Here is an 18,115-nt window from a genome sequence, read left to right as displayed (position 1 = left end):
GCTCTCATGTCTTACAGGAGCTGAAGAGACACATTTTTGTTTAACACACTGTTTAAGGATTGCTGTTATCTGCTCAGTATAGAGCACAGGGTAATTAATGGATTCATTGGATGTGAATTAATCTCCATTATTCCTTTGTAAATATTTATGACATTGTGTGTAGCTGTGTTTGTGTGTGTATGACAGAGAGGATAGGAAAAGGAGGTGAGAGATGTTGAGGGTATGCCTGAGGTTAGTGTATTAGTGTATTGTGCCAACACTTCAGCTCAAACCCAAATTCTCAGGGGTACTTCTCAAGCCTAATCTGTCTGCTAGGACCCCAGTGTAATTGTCTGAGAGTACTGCCATGAAGGATTCGTTTAGCTGCCACTGCTTGAAATGTTGTAGGAATTATCACACACTATTTTGATGAACAGCAATAGGTCATGTATATCAATTACACTTCGGAATACTCTATTCTGATTGGTCAAATGGCATCAAGCTGTCACATGTGGTGCTGTAAAACAGGTTAATTTACGATAAGTTATAAGTTGTCAGAGTGCTATTGGTTCATTATGATTAGCCGTGTTTCCATCCAAATGCCAAGATGCGCATAATTTCTAAAATTGTGCATAAAAAACTTGTGCGCTCAATTGAGGTGGATATTTTTTTATCCGATAAGAAGACTTGCACATAAACTACGATGGAAACACATTTTCTGAAACTCAACAAAAAAACTCATATTTGACTTCGCGTAGACAGTGGATGAGATTTAATAACTGGACTAACCAGCGGACCAATTTCATTGCACAGCATCTCAAATGTTGGTTTGGTCATTCTGAAATTCCTAAGCCAAAGTCTGTCATCAAAATTATTTGGTATTTGTATAATGACCACCCAGAACTGTCTCACAGGATTGCGTTTCCAAACACCAGGCATCCTCCTCTGAACGCAAAATAACATGACAGCATTTATTACATTTTGTCTGTGCTCGCTGAAAGTTGCAAATCATTTATGATGTATGGAAAAAGAGCCTCGGGGAAACCTCCGACTGCAGAAATTTCAATTTTAAGTTTCCCAGGAAGTGACGATGTTGTTCTCCTGACCACATGGGATGGAAACAGTGCTTTATTTGCAATGCTTTATGTGATCCAATTTTGAGTCCAGTTTTGCGCACAAGTTAAATTTGCTTCTTTGGATGGAAATATAGATATTGTAATATTTTTCTGTGTGTTTTACCATTCTGATTGCTGTTTATGCATCAAATACAGTAATAAACTTGTTGTTCATTTGCATTATTATTATTTTGTATAGACATTACAAAATGATGTATTATGTGAACAGCTACTGACATACAGCAGGGTCAACAGATCTGACAAGGCACCCCACTCTATCTGTACATGATAGGTAGTTGAATTTATGATTCTAATGATGGTATTTTTCCAGGCCTGATCAAACAATATTTAATTATCAAGATTTGAGAATTGTAAAGGGTTTGTGGCATTAGATGTCATGTATGTAGGTTAGATTTTGACTAGACCTAGAGAATCGATAGATGCTTACCCAAGACCCAAGGCTTTTTATTTAGCTCTTATTCATGAATTAACCACAAAAATGGACCAGATTATATAGAATTTTAATATATATGATTTGTTTGGACTATTAAGCTGTAACTGTATGACATTGTTACCCACGAGATACACCCACCTGCGATTATGTGGCATGTCTAACCAATAATGTGCTCTGAATGTCTTTGTTGTGCCTGAATGCATGAGCGAGCATGCTGCAATGCATTGTGTCCCCCACTGGGACCATGAACTAAAGCATTGTGCTCTGCATCCAAACCAGTGGGGCGAATTCTTTACTATTAACTTATATAAACGTATACATTTATTGTGTTACTATATAAACTAATAAATAAGTATATAAGTTATAGTAATTTTCTAGTATATTTTGTCCTCTGCTTGTCTATATTCACTGTAAGCAGCTTGACTTTGTCTTTTTGTGTTTTGTAGTCTGAATGATTGTGTCCTTGGTGGTAGGTCTCTTTAACAATTCGTTGTTTTGTGGCTTTGTAGGCCCCTGAGAGTCTTCTGGAATCTCTGGAGACACATCTCAACACACTGGAGGGGAAGAAAGTGTAAGTGCTTAAAATCTTCTGAATAATATGAAGCACTAAAACAAAAGAAGTCTATCTTCTTCATCTCGAATGGATGAAGCTTTTCTACTGCTGATAAAATCAATACTTTTATTACAAACAGTAATACTGTCCCTCCTTTCCTTGTGTTAACAGTGATGAGTGAGTATTTCTACAGAATGTTTGCCAGAATTCACTTGTACCGTAAACATAATTATATTTTTGTACTGTAATGGTGATGTTGTCGTCATTGTGGTGTTCACAGTTCTATAGACTGATGGTTGAACTTTAGTTTTAAGTTTCAGCATTTTAAAATGATAAAGTTCCCTCACTCTATAGAAGGAATTATTTTAAATTATTATAAATAGATTCATAATTAAGTTCTCTCTGTACATGCTGAACCCGACTGAACTTAACACAATAACAGTGCCAGCCTAGAATCGATCGATTGCTCAATATGAATTAATCGATTTTGTATTTGGTAGTCTTCATTTCAGTGTTGTGCAACTTGTATCGTAACTGAATACCCCGTATTCCCCATTGCATGCCAGCTGTTGATATTATATGAATTTAAAAGAAATATTATAATTTTTTAGGATTGTATAACTTGGATTAATTTTGGAATATGTTTCCTACAAAAAAAATCGAAATGAGTAGTAGGACAATAAGACTATTTGTCATTGATGCATAATGCCTGCTTGCTGTTTGAAATGATTCCTCATATCATTAATTATAATTCCATCATTTAACTTTTTGAGTATAAAGTTATTTCAAAAGCCATTCTCACATTATTTACGTTTCCTACCACTAGGTCACCTACTAAGGTGAGTAATGTGAAACTTTTTTATAATTGAATTATGCAGCATTACACTATTGTTCAAAAGTTTAGGGTCAGTCTCTTATGTTAGCCAAGGCTGCATTTAATTGATTAAATACAGTAAAACTGTAATATTGTGAAATATTTTAAATAAATTTAAATCAATCAAAACAATCTGTTTTCTATTTCTGTGATTGAAAAGCTGAATTTTCAGCAGCCGTTACTCCAGTCTTCAGTTTCACTAATTCTTATTATTATCAATGTAGAAAGTGGTTGTGCTGCCTGATATTGTTGTGTAATCTGTGATACATGTTCTTTCAGGATTCTATGATGAAAAGAAAGTTCAAAAGAACCGTGTTTTTTAATGGATTTTTTTTGGTATCTATGTTAAAGTCTTTACAGTAATTTTTGATCAATTAAATCCATCGCTGCTGAGTAAAAAAATATTTGTATCTTTCAAAAAATTCTTACTGACCCCAAACTTTTGATCAGTACCGTATATAATTCTGAATAATACTATCAAGTATTATAAGACATCATTCATATTACTGTCTATTTATTAAAATAAATGGTAAATCCAACATGCCACATATAGAAAGAATCTCCAACAAATAATGGAACGCCTGCTGGTACCCCTGCCAAAACCACTGATCCCACTTCTGCAGCAGCCGCAGTAACTGACACCATTGCAGCAGCACCAGCTACAACCACCATCAAGTAAGCTGTCTTATAATAATAAAACACAACCATCTGTGATATGTCCTTACTGTATATGCATTACTCTCTCTTGTCTTTTTCTCTCTATAGTAGCGGCTTTAATGATCTTGTGGATTTTGATCTGTTGGCTCCAACCGCAGGGGCTTCGGCGGCTCCCACAGCATCATGGGGAGGTGAGCTGATGTCATTTCCTTTTGCTTCTATAAACCTTAATCACCAGCAATAACCACTGTACTGAAGAGTGTTGTTGTTGTTTTTTTTTTATTACATTCTTTGATATTGTTTTATCAGGGAAGGTCAACTGATCACATTTCTGGTTAAAGTTGTGCAAAAATCTCCAGCATTTATTATATCCTATTTATAAAATCCAGCATTTTACAGAGACTGAAAACTGGAGGTTTAGGCTTTTATCGATGTGTTCATCATTCATATCACCCCACTACTAGTTTGTCTATTGAGCTCCACTGCATGAACCATTTTCTACCCAAATTTGGCCCATTAGGGGAATATATATTGAGTGGGCATTCTAATGAGTTATAATGACAGACTAATTGGAAATGTCTTTCCCTTTCTGCTTTTCTACCCAAGCTTGTCAAGTCCCAGTTGTAAGCCGCAGTTTCTTTAGAAAGAAAAATGTGGGATCAGCTGATTCAAGGAGAGATCAAACATCTGTTTGCATCTAACATAATCTTCTTCTTTTCTTCCTCACTCATTTCCCTGTTTTTGGCTTTGGTGTCAGATCTGCTTGGTGAGGGTGAGTAGAGATAATTTTTAGATTGCATATACATAAGTGTTCTAACCAGGATCCGAGCCTTAAAATGTCATACAAAAATCAACATGTTATTTTATTTTATTTTCCTATAATAATTTAGCAACCTAAACATTAAGTGTTATTATTTAAAATGGCTATTTTTATTTAGAATTTTATTTAGTTAAATAATAATAATAATTGAAAATCATTTCAAAATTTGAATGGGCAGGACACCCTTGTGTCTCGTCTACCAGGAACTTTCTGAGCAAACTTTTTACTGTCCAAATTTGCATTATTCTTTTTTGATCCAGCTGTTGCTTTGTGAAGTAATTTTGCTCATATCTCACCACAAAAAAAAACTTGCATGCTTTCTTTCATCCTGCCATCATTCCTTCCTTGCCTCTCTCTCCCCCTCTGTCTTTCTGAATGCTGTGGTTTGGTTGTGGCTTGGCTGTGGCGGGGTTCCAGACTCTCTTACTACCGCTAACTCTGAAGCGGCGCTCTCTGAAGCTGACTCTGCTGCCGCTTCTGCTACTGAACCAGCTGCTGCTGCCTCGCTGCCAGTGCCTGCCACCGTCTCAGACATGGATCTGTTTGGAGGTCAGTCAGGTCATTTCCAGGTTTAACTATCAGGGAAGAATGTTGAGTTCATCGGGTGTTTTGTGAATCACTTGTTGGTAAAAGCTTGGTTTGGGTGCATGGATTGTTACTGTTACTGTTTGAAGTCACTCAGTTGACACATGACTGCTTTTCATGAAGGTACAGTAACTTGTCAATTACTTTATATTTAAATAAATGCATTTTTGCCATATTGGTAAACATAATTTGCAGTGTTTTTTATTCCTTTTCCAATATGTGACCTGAAGTCACTATTGTGTAAGTAGAAGATAATTAGTTCACTGGACCATTTGACCATATTTATTCATTTAACAGATGCTTTTATTCAAATGAGAACAATACAAGTAGATAGGATTAATCCAAGGGAGAAAAGAACAGAAGTATTGTTAGGCCTACCAGCTGAGTTGATCCGTTTGTTTAATGAAGCATACTAAATAACGAAGGATTAGTTCACTTGAGATGAGATCGCTTACAGCAGACATTTCAGTACAGCCCTGATTATAAAAGGTCAACCGCAAATAAGAGACATCAAATCACCTTAAACTGTCAAATTTCATACCATGCAAATGTTTAAGCCCAGGCCAGCTCAAGTTTAGCTCCACTTTGCCAGCAAAAATGTGATATTAATGTTTTTAAATTTGGAGTAAACTTACCAATTATACTTTAAGTATTGAATTAAAATTTTAGATTTTAGTTTAATTTTAATTTTATTTTATTCATAAATTTTTCTAATAAATAGGGTTGCCAACTTTTGTGTACAAAAAAAGAATTAAGTACTAAAATGCATTTCAGTTGCAATCACTTTGATGGCACTTGAAAAAAAACATGTAATGTCTAATGTATGTTTTTAGTGTATGGTTTCATGTTTTTAGTTTTATTAATGTGCTATTAATGTCTATTAAAGTTTCATACAACATTACAGACATGTTGTTAATTAATATAACTCAGTACTTAAATGTATAATTACACTGTGACAAGGACACCTTAAAATAAAGTGTTACCCAAAAGTCTTGTGCGGAATTAATGCAGTTCCTTCAACTGCAAGATGATTCTGTATTATATGGAAGTTGGCAACCCTAGCAGTAACTGACACCTTGTTTCATACAAAGCTGTGCAGACTGTTGATTTGATATTCCTCAAATTAAATCAACAGTCGTTTAAAAAAAAAAAGAAGCTTTTTTTTTCTTGGTTAATAAATCATTCTTACCTGGTCATCACAATGAGTCATGCAGGTTTTGATGGGATTTGAAATATCAAATGCCACAATGCTCATCAACGCCTTGGCTTTAGTTAACTGAAGCAATGCTGTCAAATCCAACACGTTTTACTCACTTGTTGGTCCTGACGGCATTGACTGGATGTTTCACGCAGACTGACTCATTTCCCTCGGTGTGTGTGTGTGTGTGTGTGTGTGGACACACTGAATTAAACTGTATGCAGCCCACACTGGTCTATTTTACTGCCATTTGGGTTGTATAGAGTGTTTCTGTTCACTTATAGAAATCTCTTTCTATTGCCTCTTCATCCCCTTTCTTTTTCTCTGTTGGGTTTTGTTGGTTTGGTTCGGCCCAGATGCATTTGCGCCCTCCCCAGGTGATGGTCCGAGCGAGGGTGTGGCCCCAGCAGCTGCTGCCGATGCATGTGCCGGATCTGGTGGGTGTTCATCCGTACACAAGATCCTTTAGCACCCTGCTCTTTATTTGAGTGTGTGTGTGTATTGATATAAATAGGTTTGTGTGTAATATGGTCACGTGCTTGAATGGAAACAACCGCTAATGGTAAGCAGTCTGTGTGTGCGAGAGAGAGTGCATGCAATGCGATTTTTGTTTGCATTGTTTCGGTTTTAAACCCTGCTTTTACCCACACGATACTGCAAAATAATTTTGTCCATGACCTGCCTGAGCACATACACCATTATCTGTGGGTGTTTTATTAATAATAAAAAATTAATAATATCTCTCCTTACATTACAAAAAATTCATTTTTAATCATTATTTTGGTCTTGTTTTACAGTAAAATATGTACACATCCTTAAAACATTGAAAGCAAAATTAATTTTGTTTAGATGTTTTAAAACAAAACAAAATCCTTAAGATGATGATTGAAAATTATTTTTGCCTTATCTTTCTGCAGAAAGACTCAAAAAAATTAAGGCATTTTTTCAAGATATACGCATTTCAATTAATAGTAAAATAGGAAAATTCCATCAAATTGAATTGAATAATCTTTACATATTTTAATTGAATAATCCTTACATATTTTTTCCATAAGGATTATTCAATTCAATTTGATGGAATTTTACTTTTAATTGACATGCTTAAATCTTAAAAAAAGGCTTAATTTTTGAGTGCTATGTTAACTTTACTAATAATTTCCCTTCCAGCTTATATTTTCAGTATCAGTGATTCATTTTAACAACCTAAACTTTTAATTTCATGAAGTTTGAAGAGCAAAAGCTTAGTGTTTGTATTTACATAATGCAGCTGTGGTGTCATAGAACATGAATAGAGTTACTCTATATTTACCTTACTTTATATTTGCTTTTATTGTAACTTAGAGTTACACTTTATTTCGATAGTCCACTTTAGACATTCTACTAATTTGCAACTACATGTCAACTAATTTTCATTAGAGCATTAGTAGACTGTTAGGTTGGGGTTAATAAGTTGACATGTACATGCAAAGTTACTTATAGTCAGTAGAATGTCTGTTCTCTGTTGGAGGACCATCGAAATAATGTGTTAGCAGATATTAAGCAGGGAGTCTACTAATACTCTAATGAATGGTAGTTGACATGAAGTTGCAAAGTTACTTATAGTTTGTAGAATGTCTGAAGTGAACTATCAAATAAGTAATAAATAACTTGGCTCTGCTTCCATATTGCTGCCAATCTGCAACTTTTGACATCCAGACTGTACTTACTTGTTTTTGACCACCTCAAATATGTATAATAATACAAAACAGATTAAATCATAACATTGTTTATTGTATTTTTGTAACATAAGTCCACTGAAGGCAATTTGAATGCGAACCCATATGCAGTTTATTGAAACAGAATACAAAAAACCATGACATGAACTAGAGACTTGGCTAGAACATAAACAGACTTGAACAAAGACCTGACCTGACAAAACTCAATAACAATGGTTACATCAGCAAACAAAGCAAATAGACAATAGAAATATGAGGTCTATATATACTCAAAGACTAATGACTAAACAAGACACACCTGAAGGTAATCAACCAATAAACCACTGACAAACAGAACTGAGAAACGCATGACCAAAACAACCAATCAGAACATGACACATGGCAGAATCACATAGCCGTTGAGTGTACATCGGTTGTACACTCGTTATTGTAGTGCATTGTGGGATTGAATGAGTCCATTATGGTTTCGGATACCACTACAAATGGCTGTCCACTCACATAGTGCCCTATTTAAAGATATAGGGGGCGATTTCGGACACAGCCCTTGACTAAGAAAACTACTAAATAAAAGACAAGAAAATATAAACGTGAACCGAAACAGTTTTGAATTAGTCTGGTGGTTGCAGTACTAAGGTTAATGGTGTCTTAAAGTGTGCTTTTTAAGGTAAAATCCATCATCTCTCTCTCTCTCTCTCTCCGTGACTTCAGTGCTGCTGAAGTTATGAGCTTTCAGTGTGTTTCTTTTTCATTTGCAGTGTTTGTTATGTAACAAACCTTCCCCACTCCATTTTCACCCCCCACCCCTCCCTAATAAAGACCCCTGGGCTACATCCGAGGGGAGCTCAAGCATTGCGCCAGAGCTGGATCTCTTTGCCATGAAGCCAGTAGAGAGTATCGCTGCCGCAGCGTCCCCTACCAGCGCCGAGCCGAGCATCTCACCAAAAGCGGCCCCTGCTGTCCCCTCTCCTCCACCCGCTACTGCCACCACCACCACATCTGCTACAACTGAGCCCGCGGCTCTGCCAACACTAGACCTGTTTAGTGGTAATATTTCTGCTGTAGTTCTGCCTCTGTCTTGCTTTACTCTGCATTATGACAATATTAACTTGCTACACTAGTTCCCCAACATTATTAAGATTCTCTTTGTTTGATTTCTCTCATTTAGATTTCTATTTTATTTTCTGGTCATTCTGGTTTGTGAATCGTGACCTTAACCACCTTTTCAGTTCTAAGGAATAAACAATAGTTTGAAATATAAATATAAACATACACTTCTGTTACTACTACTATTCAGCAAACATGAATTTAATTGATCAAAAGTCAAAATAAAGATTTATTTTTCAAATAAATGCTGTTCTCATATCTTGTTCATAGTTGTTCATGAACAGCACTTGTTCATGTCATAGTTTTGACTTGATATCAAGAATACAAAAAAAATCTATTATGGTTTCTACAAAAATATTAAGCAGCACAAGTTTTTTTTAACTGATAATAATAAGAAATGTTTCTTGAACACCAAATCATCATATTCGAATGATTTCTTAAGGATCATGTGACATGATGCTGAAAATTCAGCTTTGCCATCACAGCAATAAATTACATTTTAAAATATGTTAAAATATAAAGCAGTTATTTTAAATTGTAATAATACTTCATAATATTAATGTTTTTACTATTTTTGATCAAATAAATACAGCCTTGGTGAACATAAGAGACTTCTTTTTAAAAAATCTTACCGAACCCAAACCTTTGAACAGTAGTTTAAATATTAAATATTTCTAAAATATTATACTATTGATATAATTGTAAAAATCAACTGATATCTATAAAATGTGTGTATAAAAAAAAAAAAATATATATATATATATATATATATATATATATATATATATATATGTGTGTGTGTGTGTGTGTATATATATAAAATTGTAAATCAAGAGGAGTGGTCAATGTCACTGATTCACATATGGCCTCTAAAATCACACTGCAATCTGTCAAAATCCAGGATTTGCAGTGACCACATTTGTCCTGCAATCATTTTCTGGCTTTTTGACCATAATCTGAATGCTGCAGTTTGCATTGACATTTGCAGACTTGATTAAATTGTCTTTTGTGCTACTTGTTCAGAGTGATTATGGAAAAAAGCAAGTAAAGCAAAAATTTTTCTCTCTCTCACTTGAAGCTGTCATGTAATGCACTGACTAGAAGCGTAATGCAAATGTGTGTCCTTGTTTATAGATATGTTTGATTCTATGCCTGAGCAAAGCTCCTCCACGGAGCCCAAAGCAACCACTCCTAGTGTAGACCTATTTGGTGCAGGTACAGGAGTTGATTCCCATACTTCTATTGAACGTCTCGTCTCGTCTCTTCTAGTCACACCTTTCTTCTTTCTCATCTGTTTTTTTGCCCACTCCGTCTTAGTTTGTCCTCATAGTGGAACGTGGACTTGTGCATGTTTGCACCCTCAAAAGCACGACTCTGTGTTATTTACGTGCTTCTGCTCCTTATTGATTTGTCTTCTCTTACATTTCATCCTCCACTTCCTCTTTCTGCTTTGGCATGGTCTGGAAGATCTTCCTGCTGTGTCACGCGGGCCCTCACCTTTGCCTGAGGCCAGTGTGACTGGTGATCTCTTGTCTGGTGAGTGTCTGAGGCTTGTCTCGCTAAACCTAGCATGTTCCAAAAAGAATGGAAGTCATGCAGGTTTAACATGACAAGAGGGTGAGTAAATGATGACTGAATCTTCATTTTTGGGTGAATTATACCCTTTAATTTAATGCTGTATTTGTTTAATGTTCTTCAATGCACTTCTACTTTCACTTTACCTCACAGTAACACTTTAAACTGCTAGTATTATTTTCAAAGGTGTCTCTCTCTTTCTCATATAGACACATTTGTTGCTCCAGCTGTTGCTCCAGTGGCTCCTTCACGTGCTGCTCCAGCTGCTCCTGTCTCTCCTCCTAAAGCCGAGCCTGGACCTGTACTGGATCTCCTTGGTGTGTCCCCTTAACTCTCTCATAAAAAACACCTAGAAGACCAGAGGAAGTGCTTACATATTTAGAAATTCATATTCAAAGACTTCCACTGCAGTGTAACCCAGAGAATTATGATCAGGTTTTTACACCTGACTACACAACATTGGTGCTGTCCTAGTTCAAGTTCATTTTAGAGCATTTACATTTAAATGTATGAACTGGTAAGTATACACCAGCTGTATCATAAACCAGTTTTTCAGTTATAGAGGGTACTTTTGTCAGTGTCTGTTAAGTTAGCAGATAATGATGTTGAGAAGAGAGACGTTTGTTTGGTATGTGTTTGAGTATAGTGTATTTGCATGCTGTGCCGTATACATTGTTAGTGTGGAAAGATACAGGGAATGCACATCCATGTCAGTGTTTGTTACGGTGGGATTCTGTGTGGGCCTGTTGTATGATCTCGGCTCACTCTCTCCATCTGCCCCTCTCTCAGTGTGTATGCAGCTTTAAGGCTGACTAATGCTTCTCCTCCTTCATGCTGCGCTGTGGGATGTCTGTCTCTGGAACAGACACATTTGGAGACACTACTGGAGAGTCCCAGTCCACTGCTCCCGGAGCACCATCCTGTGACCTGCTTGGAGGTATGGTCACAAATCTTGATTGGGAAAAATCTCATTTTTGATTGATGATGAAACAGAGAAGCTAGAACAAGCACTGCCGAAGTGCTGTTCTATTTATGTTATGCAGTTAATGCCTAATAAATAATTAAGTAAAATAAATAAATAAATAAAAATAAATGATAGTAATTAATAATTTAATTACAATTATAATAATAATAGTTATTATTGCTTTTTTGTTAAATGTAGAATTTTATCCAATAATAGTAATAATTATTATTATAATAATATATATATATATATATATATATATAAAATGCTAAGATTCAATATTTTTTTATAAACGAATTCTAGCAGATTAATTAGTTACTTTTTCAGTAAAACTTAAAGCGTAAATTGTTATGCTGATAATATAATTTGTAATATAATTTTGTATTAAATTAGAATAATAAAAAAATAAAATAAATTCTCATCTCAGCAGTTTTGTAATTGTTAACTAAACTATTACAAATATTTTTGCTAGTTGAAATAAAGCTAAATATGTAAATAAAAAGGTTTATTTAAAATGTTAGATTTAAAAAAAAAAAATATATATATATATATATATATAATTTGTTTTGCTTTATTTATTTGTAGATTTTCAGTTTAATTTTACGTTATGCTTTAGTAATTTTATTATGTGCTTTTGAAATTTGTATGAGTTTATTTTATATATATATATATAATTTTTATAAAATACAACAAATTCCAACACCTTTTTAAAAAAAATCTAAAAGTGTATTGGGGATTTGGCGTCTCACCCGTTGATGTCTGTAGGGTTGATTTCACCGGTCACCCCGACGGTTACACCTACCCCAGCAGCAGTGCCAGTCTTAGCCCCAGCTGACCTGCTGGAGTCGGGTTTTGATGCCTTCGGCAGTTCACCAGTGTCCTCCACATCAGCAGCGGCAGACAGCGCCACCGCAGCAGCATCTGGTGGCTTTGATACGTCAGGTGAAAAATCATATTATATATGTTCCCCAGGTGTTTTGAACAGATTACTATACTCTCACATTAAACATTGATAATTACCTTCTTGCCAAAACTGTTTTTATTTTCTCTTGAACACAGCCTGGCGTTTTTCAAGCTTGCTTGCTTCTCAGCACACTTTCGTCTTGCATGAGCACTTCTGTATCTGCTGACCTTCTTAAATAATACAGAGAGGATGTGGCAGTGCTTATAAAATGCATTCTCCCTGTGCTTTTTCTCCTTTTTCATTTCTCCTTGTGTTCTGTCTATTCTTGCTCTCTTACTATAATACTGCTTTTCTCAACTTCATCATCTGTCCCATTATTCTGTCATCTCTCTCTCTCTCTCTCTCTCTCTCTCTCTCTCTCTCTCTCTCTCTCTCTCTCTCTCTCTCTCTCTCTCTCTCTCTCTGCACTTCGTCTCTGATAACTTTCTCCTTGCTCACTGATCTGGCTCATTGCTTGCTCCTGCTGTGCGATTGGTGAGTTGGTGAGAGAACTCAGGGCTTTGCGGCATGTATCGCTGTTGCCGATCACTCTAAAGGGATTGGGAGGTTTTCGCGCTGTTTGTTCATCCACATGCACACCCTTAACCCTTTGTACTCTGTGCAGTTTTTCCCTGCTCGCCTATTTTACAGATCTTGATGATTACTGCATTAGAATGAATTGCCTGCCTTAGTGTTGTTGGTTCTGTATTGTAATACTTTTTCATAAAAGGTGCACTAAAATAATAATTTCAGCATATATTATTAGCTACTTTATAAATGTGTTGTGAATTCTTCATGCTTTTCTAGGTTGTACATTTGTACAGTATTTGTAAAAAGTGATATTTCTTAATTTATTTAGATGCAAAAATAGCTGGAAGTCATTTTAAGCTATAAAAAAATACTTTGTGCACCTTTAAAATTTTGGAAGACCCAAAACCTTACCTTTTAAGGTTACAGTTTTGGGTCATTGACTGGGAGGTGTATAATCTCAGCCCATCTCCCCATGATCCGTCCAACCATGTTGTAATGCAATGAAAATCCTGTTTATAAAGATGTTCTGATGTGTGTTGCCAGTTTTTGGTTTCCCAATGCATGTAGTTAACACCCCTGGATGCAATTTCTGAATACCACATGAATGTTATGATAAATGTGTGGATCTCAATTTATTTTTGTTTTTTAAATATATGTGCACTTTCGTTCAAAGGTTTGGGGCCAAACAGATTTTTATTTTTAAGAAATTCATACTTTTATTGCACATTAAATTAACCAAATGTGACAGTAAAGACATTTATAATGACACAAAATATTTATATTTTAAATAAATTCTGTTCTTTTGAACTTTCTATTCATCAAAGAATCCCTCCAAAAAAATGTATGGTTCCCATAAAAATGCTAAGCAGCACAACTAATTTCAACATTGATGATAATAATAATAAATGTTTTTTGAGCGCCAAATCAGCATAATCATTTTTATAATTAATTTCTGAAGCATCATGTGACACTGGAGACTGGAGTAATGATGCTGAAAATTCAGTTTTGCCATCACAGGAATACAATACATTTTAAAATATATTAAAATAGAAAACAGTTATTTTAAAGTGTAATAATATTTAACATTATAACTGCTTTTACTGTATTCTTTATCAAATAAATCCATTCTTGCTGAGCATAAGAGACTAAAGAAACATTTAAACAAATCGTACTGACCTTTTGAACGGTAGTGTAGATTTTATTTTAATGTTGCTGTCTTTTGTTTTACTTCTGTTCTGTTACAGTGCATCTGCCTTGGTATTATATTGGATTGCTGACAAGTTGCATATCCAAATCAATTCTAGGCTATAATAGTCTCAATCCATGCTGGCTATATTAACCCACTTTTCTCTGTCAACACCAGTGTTTGACGGATTAGGAGACCTTCTGATGCCAGCCATAACCCCTCAGAGCACAGGCGGGACACCCATGGCTGCAACGAGCATGCCGTTGACACCCGGAATTGTGCCCACTGCTGGGCCAGCTATGGCTCTGGCTATGGCGCCCGCAATGGTACCCACAATGACACCCGTAGCAGCTGCCCAACCAATTAAACCTATAGGAGGAGACTTGGACACTTCACTCGCCAATCTGGTCGGAAGTATGTATGGAACAATTATGGACTGATTATGTAGGGGTCATTGTCCCCATGATGCCGACTCAAACTTATCTTGTTTCTTCCTCTCTTGTAGACTTGGGAGTGGGAAGCCAAAAGAAGTAAGTTCAGTGTCTGTTTCAGCGAGCCTCTATGTCCATGTTGTTTCAGAAACACCTATTAATCTTGTCACTTATCCGTAATGTCTATTCACGAGCATGATTTACTCAACCTGACCTGTATTGATCATTCATTTGGACTGTTATGGCAACTTGATTGATTCACTTGAATCCATTGGAGCACAACTTAATCATGTTCACTTTGTGTAGGCCTAGAGCTGTGTTTATGAATGATTTGCACACTATGTTGGCTGACAGCTATTTGTTTTGCACAGGGACAACCAGTGGAGTGAGAAGAAACTGACAGGAGGAGCGAACTGGACCCCTCAGGTCGCCCCGAGTAGCTGGGGCACACCTGGCACTCAGATGGTAGCGGCTGCTTCTTTCTTAAACACATTCATAATGTTTCTTGTATATCTTATCATATTTCTATTCCGATTGTGTTTAGTCTGGCTCTGCCCCTGGAGCCACAGGAGCTGCCGCCCCACCTGGAGCAATGGCACCACCCATGGGAGCACAGCCTGGCTTTGGCATGGTGAGAAACCACTTTTTAAAATGTAAACAAAACAAAAAACTCTGTATTTTGCACTTACTGTATGCACTTATGGATGGTTATTTTACTTGTCATTTTTTACTCAGCCCCCAGCAGCTGGAGCTCCCATGATGCCCCAGTCTGTGATGATGGGTCAGCCCATGATGAGACCACCATTTACAGGACCAGCAGCAACAGGAACACCCGGAGCCCCAGTAAAGAACATTACACAAAAATGCACATGCAAACATTGTTAAAGTCGACATGAAATGGAAGTTGCAGTAAAAATTTCTTTCCTATATATGCGAGTAAAACAACTTATCGAACAAAAAAGAAATGTAGGGGGCACTTGAGTTTGTCCATCGGGAATTGATAGGGTCATTGTGGTTTGAGCTCATGTGAGTGACATGTTGTCCTGCACCAGTGAACACGTCATCAGAGAAGAGAAGAGGGAGAGGACATTATTTTGATGAAAGATTAAAAGGGCACATACTGCAGTATTCCATAAAAAAAGAAAAAGAAAAAAATAATTGTCAATTTTGATATAATGGTGACTCATCAACGAAATGTCGGAAATATTTGTAAGCAAAGTTTCTTCAGCGCGTCAACGATGATGAAAATGTGCATCGTAACAATTACCATTTTAAGAGATCAGGGTTTCAAAGAACAGTTCTCACATGTTAGTTTTATTAATATATAATTGTTTGAACATTTGGTTTAATTTTCTAAAGTGAATGATAGACTTAGACATAGACTGAAAGATATTTTCATCAAAAGACAAAAACAACTTTTTTTTAATGTTTTTGAAATAAGTCTTTTGTGCTGACCAAGGCTGTATTTATTTGATAAAAAATACAGTAAAAACAGCAAAAATTGTGAAAAAACAATTGCATTTCCATTTGAAATGACTGACTGAATGAATGACATTTTCATCAGCCATTGCTCTTCCTCAAGCACCCTTTATTTCCTCAGTTGTCTCCAGGACCAGCTGCTCAGAGCCCCAAAAAACCTCCCACCAAGGACCCACTTGCAGATCTCAACATCAAGGACTTCTTATAATTTTCCAGGTATCATTATCTTACAAGTGACTTCTTAAATGAGGCTTTAGTGCCTCACTTAGTAACATCACATTTTCTCCATGCTCTATTTGCAGTATGTTTTCTCAAAGACTGAGCTCCAGTGAGAGAGGTCTGCTGTCTGTTTACACCTCCAGATGCCCGAGGAGCCTGCAGCTAGATATCCACTGACCCCGCCCCCTCCCAGCCCAAACCCCGCCCACTCGGCCCAACCCAGCATTCCTGTGTCATGTTGTAGCACATACTGTGAAGTGAATCGTAGAGAAAAGAGAAAAATAAAGATGTGCTTATCTCAACGTTATCTTTGTTTTGAACAAAACAGAAAAAATTATCTTAAAAAAAAATGCACACAAATGAAAATTGAAGATTAAAAAAGATTCTTATATATGTCAACTTTTTCCAGTGTTTAAGTCTGAAATGAATGATGTGTGTGTGTGTTGATCCCCTCAACTTTAATTCTGGTTCCTCTGGGACTTCCCTTTTGGGGTCAGAGGTCCTAAACAGGTTGTTCAAGTGCTTTCTGTTGTCTGTTAGTTTTGGAGCAGTGTGCAATGTATCATTTGCAGACGGTACTGTGTATATTATCCTCATTGATGAAAAGGTCTCTCCTCTGCTAAAATTTTTATCTGTGGACAACTTATTGATGTGTACCTGGTAATCGGATTAAAAGAAATACTATTGTCATCTCCCATCATCGACTGACATGTTTGTTTACAAAATATAAATATATGAAATATAAATATACTTGAGTTATGTATAAATTAATAGCATATCTGGGCTCCTCCATAACCTCTTGGTAATTACATGTCATTTTTGTATTTTAACTCATTTTATTTTTCATATATATATTTTTTGATTCTTTAGTTTTATTTGTTTTAATTTAATAGTCAATGTGTTTTCAGTTCACTGTTTACATACTCTTTATGGATATCGCAAGAACCCTGAGGTTAATCTTTATGGATAACCTCAGCATATTTGAATTTTAATTCCACTTAATCTCAGTGCTACAAATCTCAGATGATCCCTGAGAGAGGCCTTTTGCAGTATCTTAAAATAACAAATATGTACAGCAACTGGTGATGTTTCCCAAAAAACAAAACAAACAAAAAAAGCCCCCAAGATTTCACAGTTGTAGTCAGTGGAATGCTGTGTTTGAGTCTCATAGTTACTTGTGCTTGTATGAAATCCAAACTGAAGCTGGTACATGTAGTGTTATTTTGTATAATTGTATAAGAACCCGTTCACATGTTTGGTTCTCAGTCTTACCCTCTCATACTACATTATGAACCCTGACCTTTCTTATACGTTATACGGTTGGTTCATGCTCCCTCTGTTGGTGAGGGATGATACTGTAGTTTGCTCAATAAAATGGACTGTGGAGGAGATCTCTTATAAGAGAATAACATAACAGATAATAGGGTGTAGGTTCATTAGCAGTGATAGACTCTTAGATCTTTATCAAAGTTTTCAGGAGGTCACTGTTAAACAGTGTTACAGAAAGGTTTGACTGACAGCCCTGTATCACTTTCCCTGTTAGATCTTTCACGGAAATGAAAAAGATCTTTGGATCACCCTTTTGCAATTCTCTGTTCCATTGAAATAAATTTTATTTAGATTTATTAATTCATATTTGACACCTCTACATAGTGCATGTAAGTCCTTTGAGATGCAATAAACTGATGGGAAGAATTGCCAACCTGTGTGTCTGTTTTCACAATGACAGCTCT

The 18,115-nt window shown here is 36.0% G+C and overlaps 1 protein-coding gene across 20 annotated transcripts in view; it reads left to right on the top strand.

The window, feature by feature from the left end:
• snap91a (synaptosome associated protein 91a) overlaps positions 1–18,084 on the top strand; it is a 74,040-nt gene extending 55,956 nt beyond the window's left edge. Inside the window, exons 9-28 of one of the 20 annotated variants that reach the window (XR_013197217.1) lie at positions 2,058–2,119; positions 2,928–2,940; positions 3,529–3,650; positions 3,741–3,823; positions 4,390–4,404; positions 4,870–5,001; positions 6,592–6,672; positions 8,767–8,994; positions 10,189–10,269; positions 10,522–10,590; positions 10,839–10,946; positions 11,419–11,566; positions 12,359–12,535; positions 14,431–14,667; positions 14,759–14,783; positions 15,056–15,149; positions 15,229–15,315; positions 15,420–15,527; positions 16,285–16,379; positions 16,466–18,084. Coding sequence is in view for 12 of the 20 variants with exons in the window: in XM_077216956.1 (XP_077073071.1) it covers positions 2,058–2,119; positions 2,928–2,940; positions 3,529–3,650; positions 3,741–3,823; positions 4,390–4,404; positions 4,870–5,001; positions 6,592–6,672; positions 8,767–8,994; positions 10,189–10,269; positions 10,522–10,590; positions 10,839–10,946; positions 11,495–11,566; positions 12,359–12,535; positions 14,431–14,667; positions 14,759–14,783; positions 15,056–15,149; positions 15,229–15,315; positions 15,420–15,527; positions 16,285–16,371 (1,881 nt within the window). In the remaining 8 variants the exon portion in view is untranslated. The other 19 variants (XM_077216967.1, XM_077216956.1, XM_077217001.1 and 16 more) reach the window with 19 other exon arrangements.
• The last annotated feature ends 31 nt before the right edge of the window (positions 18,085–18,115 follow it).

This window comes from Siphateles boraxobius, unplaced genomic scaffold, assembly GCF_051911475.1.
Source record: "Siphateles boraxobius isolate OS27281-9 unplaced genomic scaffold, OSU_SipBor_1 12, whole genome shotgun sequence".
NCBI lineage: Eukaryota > Metazoa > Chordata > Actinopteri > Cypriniformes > Leuciscidae > Siphateles > Siphateles boraxobius.
This window is presented reverse-complemented; position numbering and strand designations above follow the sequence as displayed.